The sequence below is a fragment of the Meleagris gallopavo genome, chromosome 12, assembly GCF_905368555.1.
Source record: "Meleagris gallopavo chromosome 12, MGAL_WU_HG_1.1, whole genome shotgun sequence".
Lineage (NCBI taxonomy): Eukaryota > Metazoa > Chordata > Aves > Galliformes > Phasianidae > Meleagris > Meleagris gallopavo.
The window spans coordinates 16,932,243-16,949,729 of NC_139415.1; the positions used below are offsets into that span (position 1 = coordinate 16,932,243).

Genomic DNA, 17,487 nt, shown 5'->3' on the forward strand with positions numbered 1-17,487 from the left:
GTGGGGTTCTATTTTGTAAGCTCTCTCCTTCTCATGTTCCTGTACCAGAGGGCTGAGTGTGTGGGCTGCAGTGGAGCATCCCTGTCTGTGTGTGAGCTCTCACACCTTCCTTTGGAAACCACCTCCGGGAGCAACTGGGGAACTCGCCATCCCTTTCAGTTTCATGTCCCTTCTGGAACGTACTGTGGCATGCAGTCACTTTCCTATAACAGAAAAGTTACTGACAACTTTTTTTTCCTCTTTTTAAAAAATGGTATGTGGTAAATATGCCACTGAAGATAACTCTTCACTTTTTGTATTGTCAGAATGCATCGGTGTTGTAGCTGTACAGGCATAATGGTCGGGGACTTCTTCATGATGCTTCTCTTCTATTCTTGCTATAGGAACTGTGGGCATGGGTGGCAAACAGTCCACAGTTGGCGAAGTCTCCATAACTCAGACACCCGTGACAGAAAGCATTCAGGCTGCTTACAAAGCTGGAGACGCCGCTAAAGCCCAAGAGTTGATTAAGTTGTCGTGTGAGGAGACTGCACTGCAGGTGGAAAAGGTAGGGTTGGCTCACTGACCTTTCTCAAGCCTTTTTGGCCTTGAAAGCACTGATCAGAAAGATGAGACGAACCTCAGGGGAGAGCATATGTAGAAACAGCATCAAGGGCTGGAACCACAGGGGAGAATCCCTATCCACATTGAAGCAAATGGTAGAGCTGAAGTCAGTATTGCACACCACGCTGCTGGTTTGTTGGGTGTCTGGGGGCGTGTTGGCTTTGTCAGGTGCAGAGAGTCCTGAGCTTTTCTGCCTGCTCTCCAAATGCAAGCCAGCTCTGATTCAGAGGCTGTGTTACCACCTGAAAACAGCACTGCCCTCCAGCTAATGTGCCCTGCTTTTCAGGTGCGTGTATAACTTGATCTGTAAGGGATGTACCGCACCTCATGTTGTCAGGATGCTGGTGAGAGCAGGCAGAGCCCTTGCAAGCATTGCAAGCTGCTTTAGCATGGAACCCAGTCCTATATTCAGTAAGTGCACTGTGCTTTTGCACTGAAGTCATGCAGAAAAAAAAAAAAGAAAAACCAGCTAATTAATCTAATTACTTAACACAGCAATAACAATTACAGTGACTACTGGTGTTTATGATTTCTCAGTTAACCATAGTGACAGTATATATGCAATTGCTCGAGCACAAATAAATATATAGCTCTAGAAATGCTGTCCTTCTCTGCTTGCTCCTTTCACAGAGATGCAAAATAAAATCAGAGAGTTTGTTTTGCTGTGTTTTCTTTACCAGTGTCAGCTTTTAGGTATTGCAGCAGCATACGGAGATCTACAGGCAGTGAGGTATTTACTGAAGGAAGCACTAGTGGTGTTACCAACTGAACCTAATGATGACAACGCAGCTGTGGTGGCCACCTATTTTGGACATAAGGATGTTGTGAAAGAACTGCTGGATTCCCTGCGTGGTGAGACTATTGGATTGCCTCTCCCTTTCACTTGGTGTCTGTTTGCTATAGCTTCGAGCAGATGTTTATTTTTATCCCATCCCTTGAAAGATGAGGGAACTCAGTCGTGGGATGCAGTCGTGGAGGGATCTAGCCTCTGCTGTGTTTTAAGAGAACTTTATCCATGGGAGAAAAATATGTGAATAAAAACACTCCATGTTTGCAAAGTTGTTGTCATTTAGGCAGTTCATTCCCATCAGCTCTTGCAGCTGGATGATGTCCCAGAACACACAGAGAAATTAGGGGATTTTCAGGAAACAGCATTGTCCTACTCTGCTGATCATGCAGGCATAGCAGTGCTGGGAGTGAGTGCAGCACGGCTGCCTGGTGGGTAACAGCCTGGGTTGCACAGCTGGCAGCAGATCCTGTGTCGGAATGGGCTGCCCAGGGAGGTGGTGGAGTCTCCAACCCTGGAGCATCAGGCCTTTTCACAACCACTGATTATGGATGAGTCTGGCACATTACAGGCCAATGGCATCAACTGAGTCAATGCCTTATCTTCTTGGTAGGTCCTAATACTTGCCAACAGCTCCTGAACTGGATGCTGGCCATCGCCTGCCAGCAGGGACATTTGGACATAGTGAAACTCCTGATTCGTGCATACAGTGCTGACCCCGAGAGCTGTGCAGTCAGGAGAAATGAGTTTCCAGTTCTTATACGGTTGCCTCTGTATGCTGCTATAAAGGCAGGTATGTATTTGCATGCCTCAAAGCTTTGTCTCTCCTCTGCAAAGTCTTTCAAGAAATAGGCTGAGTTGTTCCAACCTGGGAACACTATTAGTGTGGGCTGGCTCGTCTGGGATTGTTCTGGATTTCCAGCAAGATAAATTAAAACAGAATTGGCTCTGAACCGTTTGACTTAGCCAAACTGAAGTCAGGGCCTTTCTTAGTGAGATTACTGCAAATGCTGACAGACTGAACTTTCCTCATTAATTTTAAACTCCTGGGGAAATGACCCTCCAAAAATAGAAAACTTTCAAGCAAAAGCGTTACTGATATGGGTACTGTGGCACACAGGCTTGATTTTAGGCTGAATAATTTACACTTCAAAGCACAACTGTGTGTGTAATTTAACAAGATGAGGGGGAAAAAGAGGAGAAAAGAAATGGAGCTTGGGGCGATGTTTATATAGAGTGCCTTTGGTGTCTCAGTTTGACTAAACTGAATCTTATCAGTGGAGGAAATAGTCCATATATTCAGTTCCCTTTTTCACACCCCCGTGGTTTTTTTTCAGAAGTGGTTATTTCCCAGGATTTCTGTTCAGCTCCTTGTTGATTCATTTGCTTGAGAAACAGAGAACAGACAATCTGCCTTTTCTCCAAAGGGAATGAAGATGTGGCTGTGTTCTTACTGCGGAATGGGGCTTTCTTTTGTTCCTACATCCTGATGGACAGCCCTGAATCCAGCAAGCACCTTCTGAGGAAGTACTTCATCGAGACCAGCCCGCTACCAGGTAGTGCTCCAGCAAAAACAGTAAGTAGCCATTTATCTATTTGAAGAGATGTTCTTTCAAAGGAGCACCATGTTAATAATTGATGTTTATGCACCACGTGGCTGGTGGTGGTTCTTCTCAGCTGAGAGCTTTGTGGTTTGCCACGCATTTAGAGCACAAGCTGTGAAGGTGCTGTCGTGTCAGTGCTGGATTGGAAGGTGTAAACCATTAGGCCACAGCAAGATGCTGTGTGGCACCTTGCACTTGGCTATTTTAACATCGGCGTGTGAGCCAGGCTCTGCTCTGAAAAGGAATCATTGACTTTTGCTCCAAGTCTTACAGGGAAATAAGCACTGCTGTAGGCTTCTCTGTTATCCCAGGTAAATCATTCGTTAGGCTTCTGTGGTACATCCTGGTTATGAGTTCTGTGCTGCCAGCAGTGTTAGCATGGCTGTGTTAGCTAAGCGCATCAATCCTTCTCTTGCCCTGGGTCTCTTAGCTCAGATACAGCACATACATGACTTCGGGTTGGCTAGAGCATAGGTAGAGCAAGCTTACCTCTGTTAACTGTATGTTCCTCCCAACCACAAGTCTTCATCAGTAAAAGATAACTTTACTATCACTCACTGAGGGCACCTCAGCTTTCTGGAGCAGCATTGTGAGTGTCATGTTTGATCAGATCACGCTTAACCCCACAAAATGGATAACCCCAAGAAAAAGTAATCAAAGCCATTTTAGGTTGACAAGATCTTTTGACTGCTTAGGCACTGATAGCATTTTGCTTGGGGTACATATTTACATCAGTTTCTTCCACTATAAAATGTGGGAATTTTAAATTTCTTGCATCATAGCTGTTGGAAGGATTAATACATAGTAATGGTGCTGTGAGATCTGTGGATAAGTGGCATTGTTTTTGTGCAGGATATTATTACTTTTCATAACTATTCTGTATAATAAGGCTGTATTCTTCGTTCTCTTGTATTATTCAAGTCTTTTTCATTCAGAAATGAAGCACATCTCACTGCACATGCTGTCACTGCTTTGTGGGACTGTGGGTAGCATTTTGTTCGTACCATTATCCCACAGTTTAGTTATCAGACATCTTCCATTTTCCTCCTCAATGTATAGATGAACTGCAGTTGAATAGGAGCATCAGAGCTCCGAGTTGAGGGAAATTTGGGGATTGAGGTTCAATCCCACTGCCATTTGAGTATCTGCTTGCTCAACTAGTGGGGTTGTGGGGTGTTGATTCTGCTTTGGTGTCAAGTAAAACTAAGCAGAGAGATTCTCGTAGCATTCCAAGCTTTTCTGTTCTCTGTTTTCCTGCCAACGCCGTCTTGCAGGATCCCAGACAGCAATGTAAATGGTAGGGACTACAGTCCACATATGTGACCTTGACTTATTTGGGTTCAGTCATGAGATTTAGAGCCCTTCCTATGTCATTCTATGTTTTAATGCCAGATAGACAAAAGGAAGCTAAATCCAGGATGTTTCTGGACAGTGGTTGATCAGACTGTATGCATGTTTAGAAGAAAAACAGAATCCTACTAATGAGATAATTCAGTTTGAATAAACTTCAGAATAAATGTTTGAATCATAGGGGAGAGATCTGTTTTCCATGTGAACTTGCTGGCAATATTTAACTTTGCTGCTGTAAAAAATGACTCAGCCTTGCTCTTGTCACACCCTGAGCAAAGAAGTCTTAAAGCATCAGTTAATTGCTAGAAGATCTTGGTTTAAAAAGAAGAAAGAATAAAAAAAAAAAATTAAAGAAACAGGCACTCAGAAATTTGACCTCCTCTGGACCCCTTCTAAAGGCTGTTTATTTGCAATATGTTGCAGATTCAGGCTTTTCTCTCTGAATTAGGTTTTTCAAATTGGCCCAAATTCAGGAAAATTTGTCCTAGTTTGCCTGCAGAGCTCAGCTCTCTGGGAGGTGACAGTCACATACCTTTATGATTTTTTGAAGTCAGACTTCAGTGGCAATTGCAAACCAATAGAGCTCATAAATGTCAGTCTTTCCAAGTGAATGCCATGATGGTTCTGCAGTGGGAGGAAGCAAAAGGATCATGCAGAGACAGTGGTGTGCCTGACAGCCTCCTCTGGGACAGGACAGGCTGAGCACTGGGCTCAAAAGAGCTCATCCTATCTGTGCTATCTGTGAGGGAAAGCACTGCACGGCTGACCTCCAGTTGGTTTTGCATTAGTGTATGCTACCAACTATGCGTAAAATGTGGTTGGGGAGCCTTCCAGGCTGCTCTTGTACACAGTGCATCGCTGCCTTTCCTGAGGCAAGAGGACATCTCATTTTTCAACTTTTTTTTTCTTCTTTTTTCCCCTGTTGTATTTTTAACCCTATACCAAGCCTTTCTAAACACACAGGAACAGTTTGCCCAAGGAGGTTGTGGATTCTCCATCCCTGGAGGCATTCAAGGCCAGGCTGGATGTGGCTCTGGGCAGCCTGGTCTGCTGTTGGTAACCCTGCATGTAGCAGGGGGGTTGAAACTAGATGAGCATTGTGGTCCTTTTCAACCCAGGCCGTCCTATGATTCTAAACAGGGGAAGTGCTCCATTTTTACAGGAACAGGTAGCAAAGTCTGAAAATTCCCCCTGCAGTAAAACAGCTCCGTGCAGATTTCAGACTTTGATATATGTGTTGTAAGCATGGGGATATTTAACTTTCCAGTGTGTGCAATGGTCGATTTTTTTGCTTTTCCATTACGGACTGGAAAAGAGCTTAAACTGCTGCATTTCCCCAAGGGAGTGCTTTGCCAGGATTTCTGGCATAGAAGCGCTGTGTGTGTGTGTGTATGTGTGTGTGTGAACCTCTGCTTTCTTGATCCGCTGCCTGACTAATCTCAGTTACCATCAATAAAGAAATCTGCAGCAGTTCCACTCGAGGTTCACAACAGCATTATTGATGGAGGAATTAGATCACCACCCTCTGGATATCCTGCCTGCAGCAAGAGTGTGATTCTAGTGGTGCACATGATGTCAGCTGGGAGAAATGCACAACAGCCTTTTTTAATCGCCTCACCAAACAGCTTTAAATTGAAGTAAGCTTTTTGTTTTTTTTTTTTTGTTTTGTTTTGTTTTTGTTGTTTTTTTTTTTTTGGTATTTGGAGTTCATTGTTTGCCCAAAAGCAGCGGGGTTTCTTGCTTCTGCACAGTTTCCCATCCATTGCATCCCCTGACGTCACTGCAGTAGAAGATTTCCATTCAGTTTTCAATACTCAAATTGAGAAGTTATTACCTTGGCAGGAGAGAGATTTTTTTGGTCCTGCTGAATATGTCCAGGAGCCAAACAGTGTCCCTGTCTGCTTTGGACATGGAACCCACCAAACAAACTGAGGAGGGCTGAGCTGATTCCTGGACTCTGCAGGTTCAGCATTGCAGCCCTTTGGCATCTGGAAGTTTGTAGCGATGATTGAGCTGGCGTGGAAATCCCCTCTCTTCATGGCATTGCTGCCAGGCTTTCACGTAATTTTCACCCCAGTAAACGCAGAGCCAAGTGGATCCCTAATATTTCTCACCTGACATCTGGATTCAGACAAAGGTTTGGTGTTCTGTTCCCAAGTAAGATGAAGGGGCTTGGCTGGTGCTCTGGTTTGCAGAGACACGGACACCAACCCCGCAGTGTGTTGAATTTCATGATCTTATCTGTGGTTTTAGGAGTCGCTATCTGAATTCTGCAGTTATCCTTCTATCACATTAGATGCCCTGAAGCCAGGACTGCATTTTTGAAGTAAATGATACATGTAATCCAAATGCAAAACAGAGATTAGTATCAGAGAAGTGGCCTCCTGGTCCTGTTTGCACCTGCTGAAAGCAAGCTATGTATATTCATATTACTGCACTGCATTGCTCAAGGACAAGTTTTTTTTTTTGTGCTAAAATAAGAATGTGGGCCTGTGTAGGGAGCATCCTCTTGAAACAGGGCAGGAACTGAGAGAGGGGATAGACACAGTTCTCTTTTTTTTTTTTTTTTTTTTTTTTAAATTCTTTGTTGTAGCTCTGTTGGGAGCAGTTTGAGAAGAAAGGAGAAATGCGGCAGTTGGGGTTGGCAGCTGGATGGAATATTCACCCAGACTTATGGCTGCAATTCTGCATTTTCTTTTTCATGTATAGATAAATACATGAATAGTTCAGGGGCTTGGGTGCTCTGGTCATGGATGTATATCCATGGTCATCTGCTGGTGATCCCAGAACATAAGTGATGGTTCTGATAGAGAGAGTGAGATGAATCCACCTTCCTACAGCCCTCAGTGCTGTCAGCGGTTAAAACTCAGTTCCAAACTCTTGACCACGGTGTGGGTAAATGGGAAGTCCCTTACTTGCTAGCTGTTGTTTTCAAGACCACAGAGATGTCTGGAACCGCTGCCTAAAAGCTTGGATTTTCCCGTACTCATTGTGGTTTATCCCGCCTCCATCTTGGCTGGATCTCAGCATAGCTTTTGACAAAAACAGTCTGCTTTCCTGGAAGGAGCAGAGCAGGATGGAGACTGCCCTGTCAGCCGAGGTCAGTTGTTAAAAGTGGCAAATTCCTCATTAAAGCATCTCTCGCTTCGTTGAGCAGACTGCTTGTATTCTGCTTTCAGTACTTGGATCTCTTACACCTTCCTTCTAGCTAGAGTAAGTATGTTTTTGGTGACCTCAGCTGGGAACTCAAACAGCTGAGAATTCTCTACAGTGAAAAATAGAAGTACTACAGGTGCTTTGAGCATGCTCCCAAGTGGCTGCACAGGCACCACTTCAGGCTTCATAGTGTAGGACTGCTTTCTGCATTACCTGGATTCAGGGGCTGGCTGCTGTTTTCAATTCTTGGGGTAATTCAAAGCACGAGGAAAAATGAGTCAAAAAAAAAGAGCACAAATGTGCTCTTTCCAGTAAGGTTTCCTCATGGCAGAAAAATATTCCAGCCTGTTAGCACTTACCCCACATCCCTGCATCCCTCCTGAAGCATGGGGTAGCTAGAAATGGCTCCCTTTACAGCATAAACCACACGTGATTGCTGTCCAGGGATGTCAACTTGCTCACTCCTGGGCTTTTACAGCTGAGGGAAAATCGCATACAGAATTTTAAGCAAGGTTTTGTAAGCAGGAAGCCGTAACATGGAAAATCTAACAGCAGAGCAGAGTGTGTTGTGTTTTGATGTAAGAGATTCACACAGTAACTCTGCTGGAGTTGATTTCTCATGATAGCTGACTTGGTCTGTTTGATATGGATGCCTTGCAGCATGGTGGTGAATGTAGCTTTAGATAAACAGCTTGTTCTCTGCCTTGATTTCCCCAGTGATGCCATGAACACAGTATTTCCATTCCTATCTGCTGGGCCATCTTTAGGTTTCACTGTGAACCTTTGAGAAGCATTATGCCTTAGTAATATAGTAACATAATTATTTCTGATTTCTAACAAGTACAACTTTTTATCTTTTATTCCATTCCTCCTAGACATTAAACCATGCAGCTTCCGTTACCTGGAGTTTTGAGTGGCAAGAAAGCATCTGCAGTACTCTTTTCTTTCCCCTTCCTTCTCCCTTTCCCAAATGTATTCCTTTTCATTTAAAATTTAGGGTTAAAAAAGCTTAAGAGTTAAATACTGGAAACTGAAAGCAAATTAAACTTGCTGTCAGGTCCTTGCTGCCTCCTGGTGGTGAATTAACAATTGCTTCATCGAGTCTTCCAGATTGGAGTGAGATGCCAGAAACACTGAGTTTACAAAAACATTTTGGGAACAACAGTGTGAAAGTGATTCGTTTGAAGTGTAGATCTTACTGGAAGACAGTGGAAAGACTTTGTAAATGAAGGCTTGGTTTGTTTCCTGACATTGATGTGTTCATGTTTTCTCCTGTTTGAGCTGGAGACTGAAGTAAATAGCTTTGCCTTTCACAACAACTTCTGTTTTTTGTTTCCATAAGAACAGCTTCCTCATGTAACTGTGAAAAGCAGCAGAATGTTACCTAGAAAGGAGGCAACTGCCAAAATCATACCTCTTAGTGAAGTACCTTGCTAAATAACATTCAACAAACTTCTGAGTTGAGAAATGCCTCACAATAGGACATTTGCTTGTCCCTGATGCTCCTTTGCAAAGCCTTACCCCAGTTGGATGTGCCCCAGTTGTTCTGGGCTGCTGTTGCTGGAAGTTGACTGAGAATCTGTCTGCGGAGCTCTGGGTGGTTCCAGGCCATGGCAGCCCTCCTTTGTGGGGCACGCCATAGGCAGTGTGTGGCCCAGGTCCCCTGCATGTGCTCGATCGTGGTCTTTGGAATGAAGTCATTGAGCGACTGTATAGTGCAGGCTGCTGATGTCCAGGCATGACTTCATCTCTGAGTCAGTTTAATTCCTAGAAGCAGATTGGAAAGTGAGCAAAATGTTTACAGCCTATGCTGTGATCTGCCAGATTCCCAGTGGTGTAACAGACTGAGAGCAAGCAAGATTTTACTAATGTGTTTTTCTCTTTTCTTGACATATGCAGGCTTTGTGCGTGAACTGGTCAAACCTCAAACTGCCCTGGGTGGATCTGGACTGGCTGATTGATATCTCCTGTCAGATAACAGAGCTTGATCTGTCTGCCAACTGCCTCGTCTCCCTTCCATCCGTGGTCCCATGGGGCCTGATGAACCTGAGGAAGCTCAGCCTGGCTGACAATCAGCTGGCAGAGTTACCCAGCGTGCAGTCATCCGATGAGATTATATGTACAAGGTGTGTGCTGGATGCCCACAGCAAACCAAGCCCTCACAGAGAGCAGGTGCAAGATCGTTGCTGGCATGAAAACTGCCTCTATGAAAAGCAGATACAGGAGTTTCATGGTTGCTTTTCTGCCTGTTGTAAAGTTGAATTGAAGATTTGGCCTTTTCCATTCTCAGGATTCAGCAGTTAGTTGTCAGGACAATTGTAGGGAATTTCAGACCTTGTTCGTCATTGTCTCATGCTGCTTCTGCTCCTGCCCAGTTTTGGTGAGCACCATTCCTCTGTGAGGAGAATCAGCCATGAGCTGACCCAGATGGATATTTGATGTCTTACATCAGTTATCAAAACTGCTGTTATTTCCCTGATAGAGTTAATTTTCTAAATAGTTTTTTGCTTTGCTCTGTGAGAATGCACTCCAGCTACTTCCATCCAAACCTGAAGTTGTCCTGATAAAATAGATGCCTATGCAACAGGAGTCTTGCTAGCAATTTACTGACGACTGAGTGTCTTCTGTAATCACAGGTTACTTGAGGTCGATGTATCCAGCAACAAACTTTCTACTCTCCCTTCTGGATTCCTACATCTTAAAAACCTTAAAAAACTCAACGCTGCCAAAAACTATATGGAGAAGTTATTTGACGAGGAAAACAGTACGTACAGTCCCTTGTTGCACTTATGTTTCAAGGCCTTATGTGGGGAGGAGAACCCCAAACTGTTGTTATTACAACTAAAAGCCAGTATTAGCAACAGATGCTTAACGTCTCCCAGGTCTTTGTCCAAAGTACATGAAAAGGCCTGTTTATTTTTAATCACTCACAATATCTTTTGGTTCTTGTCTAGCAAGTATTCAGCATCTTGCTGGGTCAGAATGCTGTCAAGCTTACAGAGTCTGCAACGCTTTGTGTTTTCCAGCAACTAATTGGATTGGCTTAAGGAAGCTGCAGGAGTTTGACATCTCTGACAACAGGTTGGTGGAACTTCCAACGGTTTTTCTATACTGCTTCAAGTCCCTAAACATACTGAATGTTTCCCGAAATCAGCTGAAAGTGTTTCCAGATCCCTGGGCCTGTCCCTTGGTAAGTCACACTGCTCTGTCAGGGTCAGAGGCTGTAAAAGCTGTTGAAACGGTGCAAGTGTGTGTGTGTGTGTGTGTGTGTGTGTGTGTGTATATATATATATGTGTATATATGTGTATATATATATATATAGTGATGCTTATGAAGCTGTCAGATGTTTTAGGCTAAAGGGGTGTCCTGTTTCTGCAGGAGCGCCCCTGCAAGATTTGGTTTATAAGTTTCGAGGCAGGTCTTTCTGAGGTTCTGCCTCTTTCTGTAAATGTTGATGACATTGCTGGAAGTTTTCTAGAAAAATGTCTTAGATTAATTTTCTTTGTAGTTCATATGAGCTGAAGTGTTCTTAGGATTGTCTCTATTGAATGATCAGCCTTCATCCAAAGTTAACTTTGCCCAAACCAATGGGTAAAATATGGAGTCTGTCTGTAAATCACTGATGCTTTTATCCTTATTATTATGGAAAACGTAATGACAAGACCCTATTGATGGCAGAACAGCATGCTTTAGTTAAGAGTTTATGACTGAAAAGCGAATGGGTGTTACTTTCAAAACAACTTTTGAAATATTTTCTTGCCAAAAAAAGAATTTGATCATCAGTTATGTAAATGCATCTCCTCAGCAAAGAATACATGCCTACATGCACAGTAATTTTTTTAGATCAAAATACCTGAAGAAATCATCTGGAATTAATGTGTAATTGACAGCTGACCTTCTTTTTTTTTTTTTTTTTTTTTTTAAGAGATAATTACTACTGTTTGGGTGTTTTTTCTTTTGTGTTTTCCAGAAATGTTGCAAAGCATCCAGAAACTTGCTGGAATCCCTACCTGACACATTCACTGTTTTCTGGAAGAATCACCTCAGAGAAGTGGATTTTTCTGAGAATTCACTAAAAGAAGTTCCACCAGGGCTCTTTCAGCTCGAAGTAAGTATCATTTCTTCCCACCTTTGAAAACTGCATGCTTGAATGCCCTTGGCAAAGCTGGTTGGCATCTCTTACCTTTGGTCTTGTGCAAATAAAATAATTCTTCCCATCAGAGCTCACAGTGTTACTTCAGAATTCTTCTGTGGCTTTGTAGAGTTTTAACTTGAAACAAAGCAGAACTTGGGGGTTTCCTCCAAGGTTCCCTTCTAGCCTGTGAAGGTCGTGTAGACAGGAACAGGTTATTATTTGTGCAGAAGTTTAGCAGTGCTTGCACTGCTGGCCTCAGTGGGAGTGATGCAGAAGTGATGGTTTGTATCCGTGTCCAATTTGGACCTTGGCAGTCTGCTGCAAAGGTACCTCTTGCTCTTGCCCAGAAGAGTGCTGAGGATCATTTGCTCCCTCAGTTGTTTTTAATGATCTTTGCAGATTTGTGCTTCACTTCTGGTAATCATTTGTTTCCTATTGGTACTTCTTCTGGAATTGAATGAATTCTTTGAGCTGCTGTCTCCAAAACTTTTCTTTAGCATTAAAATAATTCCAGTAAGTGGGAACTTAGTTCCAAGCCTAGTTAGCTTCTCTCCCTGGCTGGGATTGTTCAGGTAAGATGCTGGTCAGCTTTACCATGTCATGAGCTGGCTGAGGCAGCCTGATCTGGATGCTGCAGTTCCTTGTCTCTGATACCAGAGGCCTCTTTGCGTGCTGTGGCAGCAGGTTGGAAGGAAGCTCACTTCTAGAAGCGCTCGTTCCCTTCTTGAATGGCAGCAAAAATGAAGAAGTTAGAGATGAGAGAAAAGAGGCAATTGCAAAACAAGGACTGTCCATCTCCAGACTTACAGTCATGAAGAGTCACAGCTAGTTAGAAGCAACTATCTTCCCCCTGTGGAGAATCACATAAGTATTGCATAGAGTCTCACCAGACTTTCAGATCTCATGGAGACCAGCTTTTGTCAGGGTTTGTGGGAGATGCGTAGCATGGACACAGCTGGCTGAGAACGAAGCATTGCAACTAAGCCATGCAGAACAAAGCCTGTGCTAACTCTGCATGGCCTCCCTTTCCTTCAGCCCCTGCTCAGGGATGTTTCAGGAGAGAAGTCTGAAGCTTTGTCACGGAGCAGCCCCCTGCTGACCCTTGGAGAGAGCTCTGCTCTGGGTGCCAAGGGAGGACTGGGCCTTCCTTCCAGTCAGTGGGAGGCTTGAGCCAGCAGAAAGCTAGCTGGTGATGAAAGCATTGGCTGCTAGGACACGAGGACGGTGAGGGTTTTTCAAGTCTGCACGGTTCACCAGCTCTTTCCCCTGGTGGTTCCCTCGGCATGTCTGCAGTTTTCTGTTTCACTCTGCCTTCCCAGGTCCCAGCACGGCCCGGTGCTGCCCCTCTCGTGTCACTAGAGGGAGCGCGTTGTCTGGCAGTTGCCGCCGCAGGGCTGCTGGCTGTCCGTCTTTGTGTCACATGGATGCCTCCTCTTTTTCCATTTGAGGAAAAGGGATGGCCAAGAGACCGGCTTCGTGAGACACTCTTCATCTTCCTTAATGGAAAGGGTCGTAAACCTTTTATATTGCGTGGAGCATATAAAATATTTGACACACTTGAAGCCTAAGGCTCTGCTAGTAAAACAGGGTTTCCATTGGGTATAATTCATTAATACTGCTGTAGTTAGGGCACGAGATAATTTAGTCTGCTTATCTCCGTTTTCATGGGAGCCCTTGTAGAATAAACCTGGTGGGAAATTCTGCGTTTATATATACTAACAAAGCACTTACAAACTCTCCTTGTGTGAAATAGTTCACATTTTTCATCTTGTACAATAGATATAAGCCCACTCTGACATGAGCTTGCACACATATGTCCTTACGTGGCCTACTATATATATAGATCATACTGTTCTTTTCCATTTGTAATGATTTCCTTATGAAGAATAAATGCTCTCCTAAAAGGTTTGTTTCCAATTGAATCTGTCAGCAAGTAGACTAATAATCTCCCAAAACTAACGTTGGCATTGCTTTGCACAAAAGATAAACTTACTGGAGACAATTTTTTTTGCATGCTAGGCATGCTGCACAGGGTGTTCTGATGGAAAAAGGTGTACGTTGTGTTTCAGTTTTTAAAAGTCATGAAAGTCATGCTGAAAAAACTCTTTCTGGGTGTTTGGGATACTTCGTCTTCTAACTGCAAGCTATTTTGTTAGGCTTTGGTGTCCCTGAAGTTGCTGGGAAATCACTTAACTACGTTACCTTCGCAAGATAAGTGGAATTGCAAGCAGCTTAAATCACTGGATCTTTCAAAAAACCAGCTTGGGAAGTAAGTGTTGGTTGCTTTAAAAATATCTAAGAAAACAAAAGCTGAAGAAATAACAGCAAAGCTGATCCTTCTTGTAATGCAAAGGGTGTCAGTAGTGAATTAATTACCTGCATAGAAGGCATTGATATCTGCATACCATGTCTCGAAGTACATTGTGTGTCTGTGACAGTGATGAATTATCGGTTACTGCTTCTTTGGGCACTTAGCACACTATATCGTTTATTAAATGGATAGATTACTGATAATGGCAGTTTAATTTCAGAGCCTGCAAAAATTTCTTTAACCCTATGTGTGGTTCATCGCTGCGAATTCCAGTTTGTGGGGAGCATATTTTAACCGTGAACCATCTGGCTGGACTATAGCATGCAGTTAGTGTGGGAGTGTTGTTTTGGAAAAGATGAAAAATCTTTGTTTTTTACAACAAAGTGTAACCAGCTGCAAGTTTATAGAGAGTAGTGACGTTAATAAGGTCATCCAATATAAAGGTGATATTCTTCTATTTAGCAATTACAGCAGGGATGTTTAGCGTAGAGACTTAAGAATCCCCAGTCTTCTCCAGAACTGCACTTAACTGTGTCATACTTTAATCTTCTCATCTGGGAGACTGCCCAGCAAGTTTTCTGGAGCTCTCATGAGTTGCTGTGCCCACTGCTAAAAGGACATTATCATTCTGTGAGTGTCTCTGTGTCTTTCCAGAGCCATGTTGTTGGGTCGTCTTGTCAGAAACTCTCTGCTGAGAGCAGGGAGTGGCAGCAGGTCAGTTCTCTAAGGCTCCTCCTGAAGCTTGTTCAATTTGCTGTTTGACAGGCTACTTAACCTTGACACCCATAAAGCTACAGGTCAAGTGCTCTCACCCTGGGAGCTGAAAGCACTGCCTTGCAGAACTCTGTTCGTTTGCTAGAAGAAAACCATAGAGCCTGGACAAGTGTTGGTGCAGTCTAGCTCCGTGATTGCACAGTGGGTTTCAATCCTATCAAAACCAGACAGGAACCTGTAAGAGCTGAACTGGGCATCCCACAGCCTCGAGTGGAGCCCAGCTCTGCTCTCACCTCTCCTGGGCACAGAGCTCCAGTACAGTTCACACCTGCCACATCCAAGCTCAGTTTTCCACACGTTGCCATTCTGTTTTGCTCACAGGAATGACGAGGGATATAAAACAAAGCGGATTCCCTTTTTCACAACGAGGAGCAGGGTGCGTGGAGGCCCAGAGGCAGGTAAGGGGCATGGCAGAGCAAATGCTGAGCATGGGCTGAGAGGGACTGTGAAGCAGCAGGAATCTGTGGAGTTGGGCTGAGGGAAATAAGTGTAAATTCAGCTGCAACTTTAAGTGCAACGGCATTTAAAGAAGGGAAATGTGCTTAGATAAAATGTTCCTAAAGTGATGCAGCTGGTTGATACCATCAGCAAAGAAAGATGAAAAGAAAAGGTGAAACCTGTTCCTTTCGTGGAGCTTTTATTCTTTTCATGACAATTACTCTTTGCGGCCAGAGCACTAACTGGTGTATTGAAGGGAAATTAACCCATAATTAGTGTTATTACTCTTAGTATCATCTCAGTTGTTGGTTGTGTAAATGCATATTTTGCCCTGTCTCTATTTTACCTGAGGTTTGTGGCAGAGCAGAGGAGATGTCCTGTGTTAGTGCACATGAAATCTCAGAGAGAACAAAGGAGTATTTGAGGATATTTTTATGGCTTCCTGCACACTGTGGGATTCATCTCTGTTTCTTTTTGTTTGTTTGTTTTATTTTAAATCATTTGGAGAGCACTCTTGACTGCCTGGAGAATAGCTTGCTCTAAAACATCTTTAAGAATGCTTTCCTAGTGAGTTCCCCCCAAAAATGTGCATCTGCATCAATGTGAATAGGTAAATCTGGTGAGTGCACTAGGTTGTAGTAAGGGAAATTGTACAGCTGCATGAATTGTGCTGATCTGTGGAGTCTGAAGGTAGATGTCAGACCTCCCCTGTCAAGTGCCACAGCATTTTTCAAGGGAAGATAAAGGCAGGAGCAGCGGGTAGAGCTAAAACCAGCTACAAAAGGAACTGCTGCTCTAATGGGAATTTCTTTTGCATAAGGCAGGAACAATGCTGGACTCTGCATTGTTACCATCTGAAAATCCTTGATAATGGCCTGGTGCAACCCAGAGCTGCCTGAGATTGCTGCAGGTTGCAGCAGGACTTGGAGTAGCCTACCTGGCTGGTGCTACGTTGAATAGCCACAGAGATAGAGCAAAGCCAGCTCATCTTTTTCTCTCTGTTCCTTTGCCAAGTATAGCTTGGTGAGTCTACAGGATGTGGCCAAGAATTTAAGGAACATCAAGAGAAAACAGAAGCTGGAATACATCAGCTGCTCACAGAAATCTCTCAGCGAGGTGGAGGGCAGGTTTTCACATGAATTTTACCAACAAAGCTATTTACTCAAGATTATTTAAAGAAAGTAATTTATGGATGCTCACTATACCTGATTGATAAATCTTAGAATAACTTCTTGCACACGCACGCGGCGTTGGTGGCATTTACTCATCCAAAAATATATTTTCAAGATGGGATTTGTTTTAATATTTCTAAAGTTCTTTAAAAGAAAATTTGAGCTCGAGCCAGAGAGGTCATAAATAACTCGTGAATAAATAATTGCAATTCATAATCACCTTGAGCCTGCTTCCAGTATAGTAGAGTCGTTTTCGCCTTGGACTCTTTGGTGAATTGAGTATTGCAGCTATTTTGGGTGCTTGCTCCTACGTGTCCAGGAGGGACTAAATCTGTGCCTAGGTGTGTGCTGAAGAGGAACATTGAAAAGTTTAAGTCCAGTGATGAGCCAGAAATGAAGTAAATGGAATCCATGAATAAACCTGCTGTTCTCCTACAATAATCCCAAAGATGAAATATTATTTTTTGAAAACTCAAAGGCAGGCTATGACACCCTGCCCACACTGAGCTGTCCTGACATGTATAGAACAGATGCCTGCAGACAGTGGGACTCTATCTCACTTCTTCCTGATCATAGCTCAGGCCTGGAATGCTGTTAAAAAGAGAACTGGGAAGTTTCTCCTGTGAAAACCTCTTCCATTTTCTTCCATTTTCTTTCTTTCTTCCTTTCTTTTTTTTTTTTTTCTTTTTTTTTTTTTTTAAATCGTGTTCCAGTTCCTCATCGTGCCTTCTTGGTGAGGAAGATCTCGGTGGAAGTACAACTGTGTCCATCCTGGAGGAAGGATGTACATCAGGTCTCAGAGCTTTATAGGCTCTGGAGGCAGCAGACGGTGCTGCTTGTACTTCCCTAATCAGGGGGTCAAAATTTGCATGTTCCTGTGTGGCCTGACTTTCTTTGACTTCAGGATGCTTCTTGGTAGATACATGTGACAGTCTTAAGACAGCAATACAATTCATGGCAGCCTTTCATGCCACTCTCCCAGGAGTAATTTGTGGAGCAAAATGATGCTCTTTGGAACCAACTGAATTTTCCTTTGTCTGATCCTCCCCAGCAAGAGCAAGTCAGCCATGCAATGTCACTGTTATTGCTTGGATTGCTCTCAAAATAAGCTGTTTTTTGCTCAGACATATAGGAAGGCAGAAGTTCTGTGAGACCT

General features: G+C 43.5%; 1 protein-coding gene across 7 annotated transcripts in view; it reads left to right on the forward strand.

Moving 5' to 3' along the window:
• LRRK1 (leucine rich repeat kinase 1) overlaps positions 1–17,487 on the forward strand; it is a 68,341-nt gene that overhangs the window by 18,290 nt on the left and 32,564 nt on the right. For all 7 annotated transcript variants that reach the window (XR_014885896.1, XR_014885898.1, XR_014885897.1 and 4 more), the window contains exons 3-12: positions 384–547; positions 1,284–1,455; positions 2,004–2,183; positions 2,818–2,966; positions 9,400–9,626; positions 10,137–10,264; positions 10,527–10,690; positions 11,472–11,609; positions 13,793–13,905; positions 15,043–15,119. Coding sequence is in view for 4 of the 7 variants with exons in the window: in XM_085233970.1 (XP_085090096.1) it covers positions 384–547; positions 1,284–1,455; positions 2,004–2,183; positions 2,818–2,966; positions 9,400–9,626; positions 10,137–10,264; positions 10,527–10,690; positions 11,472–11,609; positions 13,793–13,905; positions 15,043–15,119 (1,512 nt within the window). In the remaining 3 variants the exon portion in view is untranslated. The remainder of the gene's footprint in view (positions 1–383; positions 548–1,283; positions 1,456–2,003; positions 2,184–2,817; positions 2,967–9,399; positions 9,627–10,136; positions 10,265–10,526; positions 10,691–11,471; positions 11,610–13,792; positions 13,906–15,042; positions 15,120–17,487) is intronic.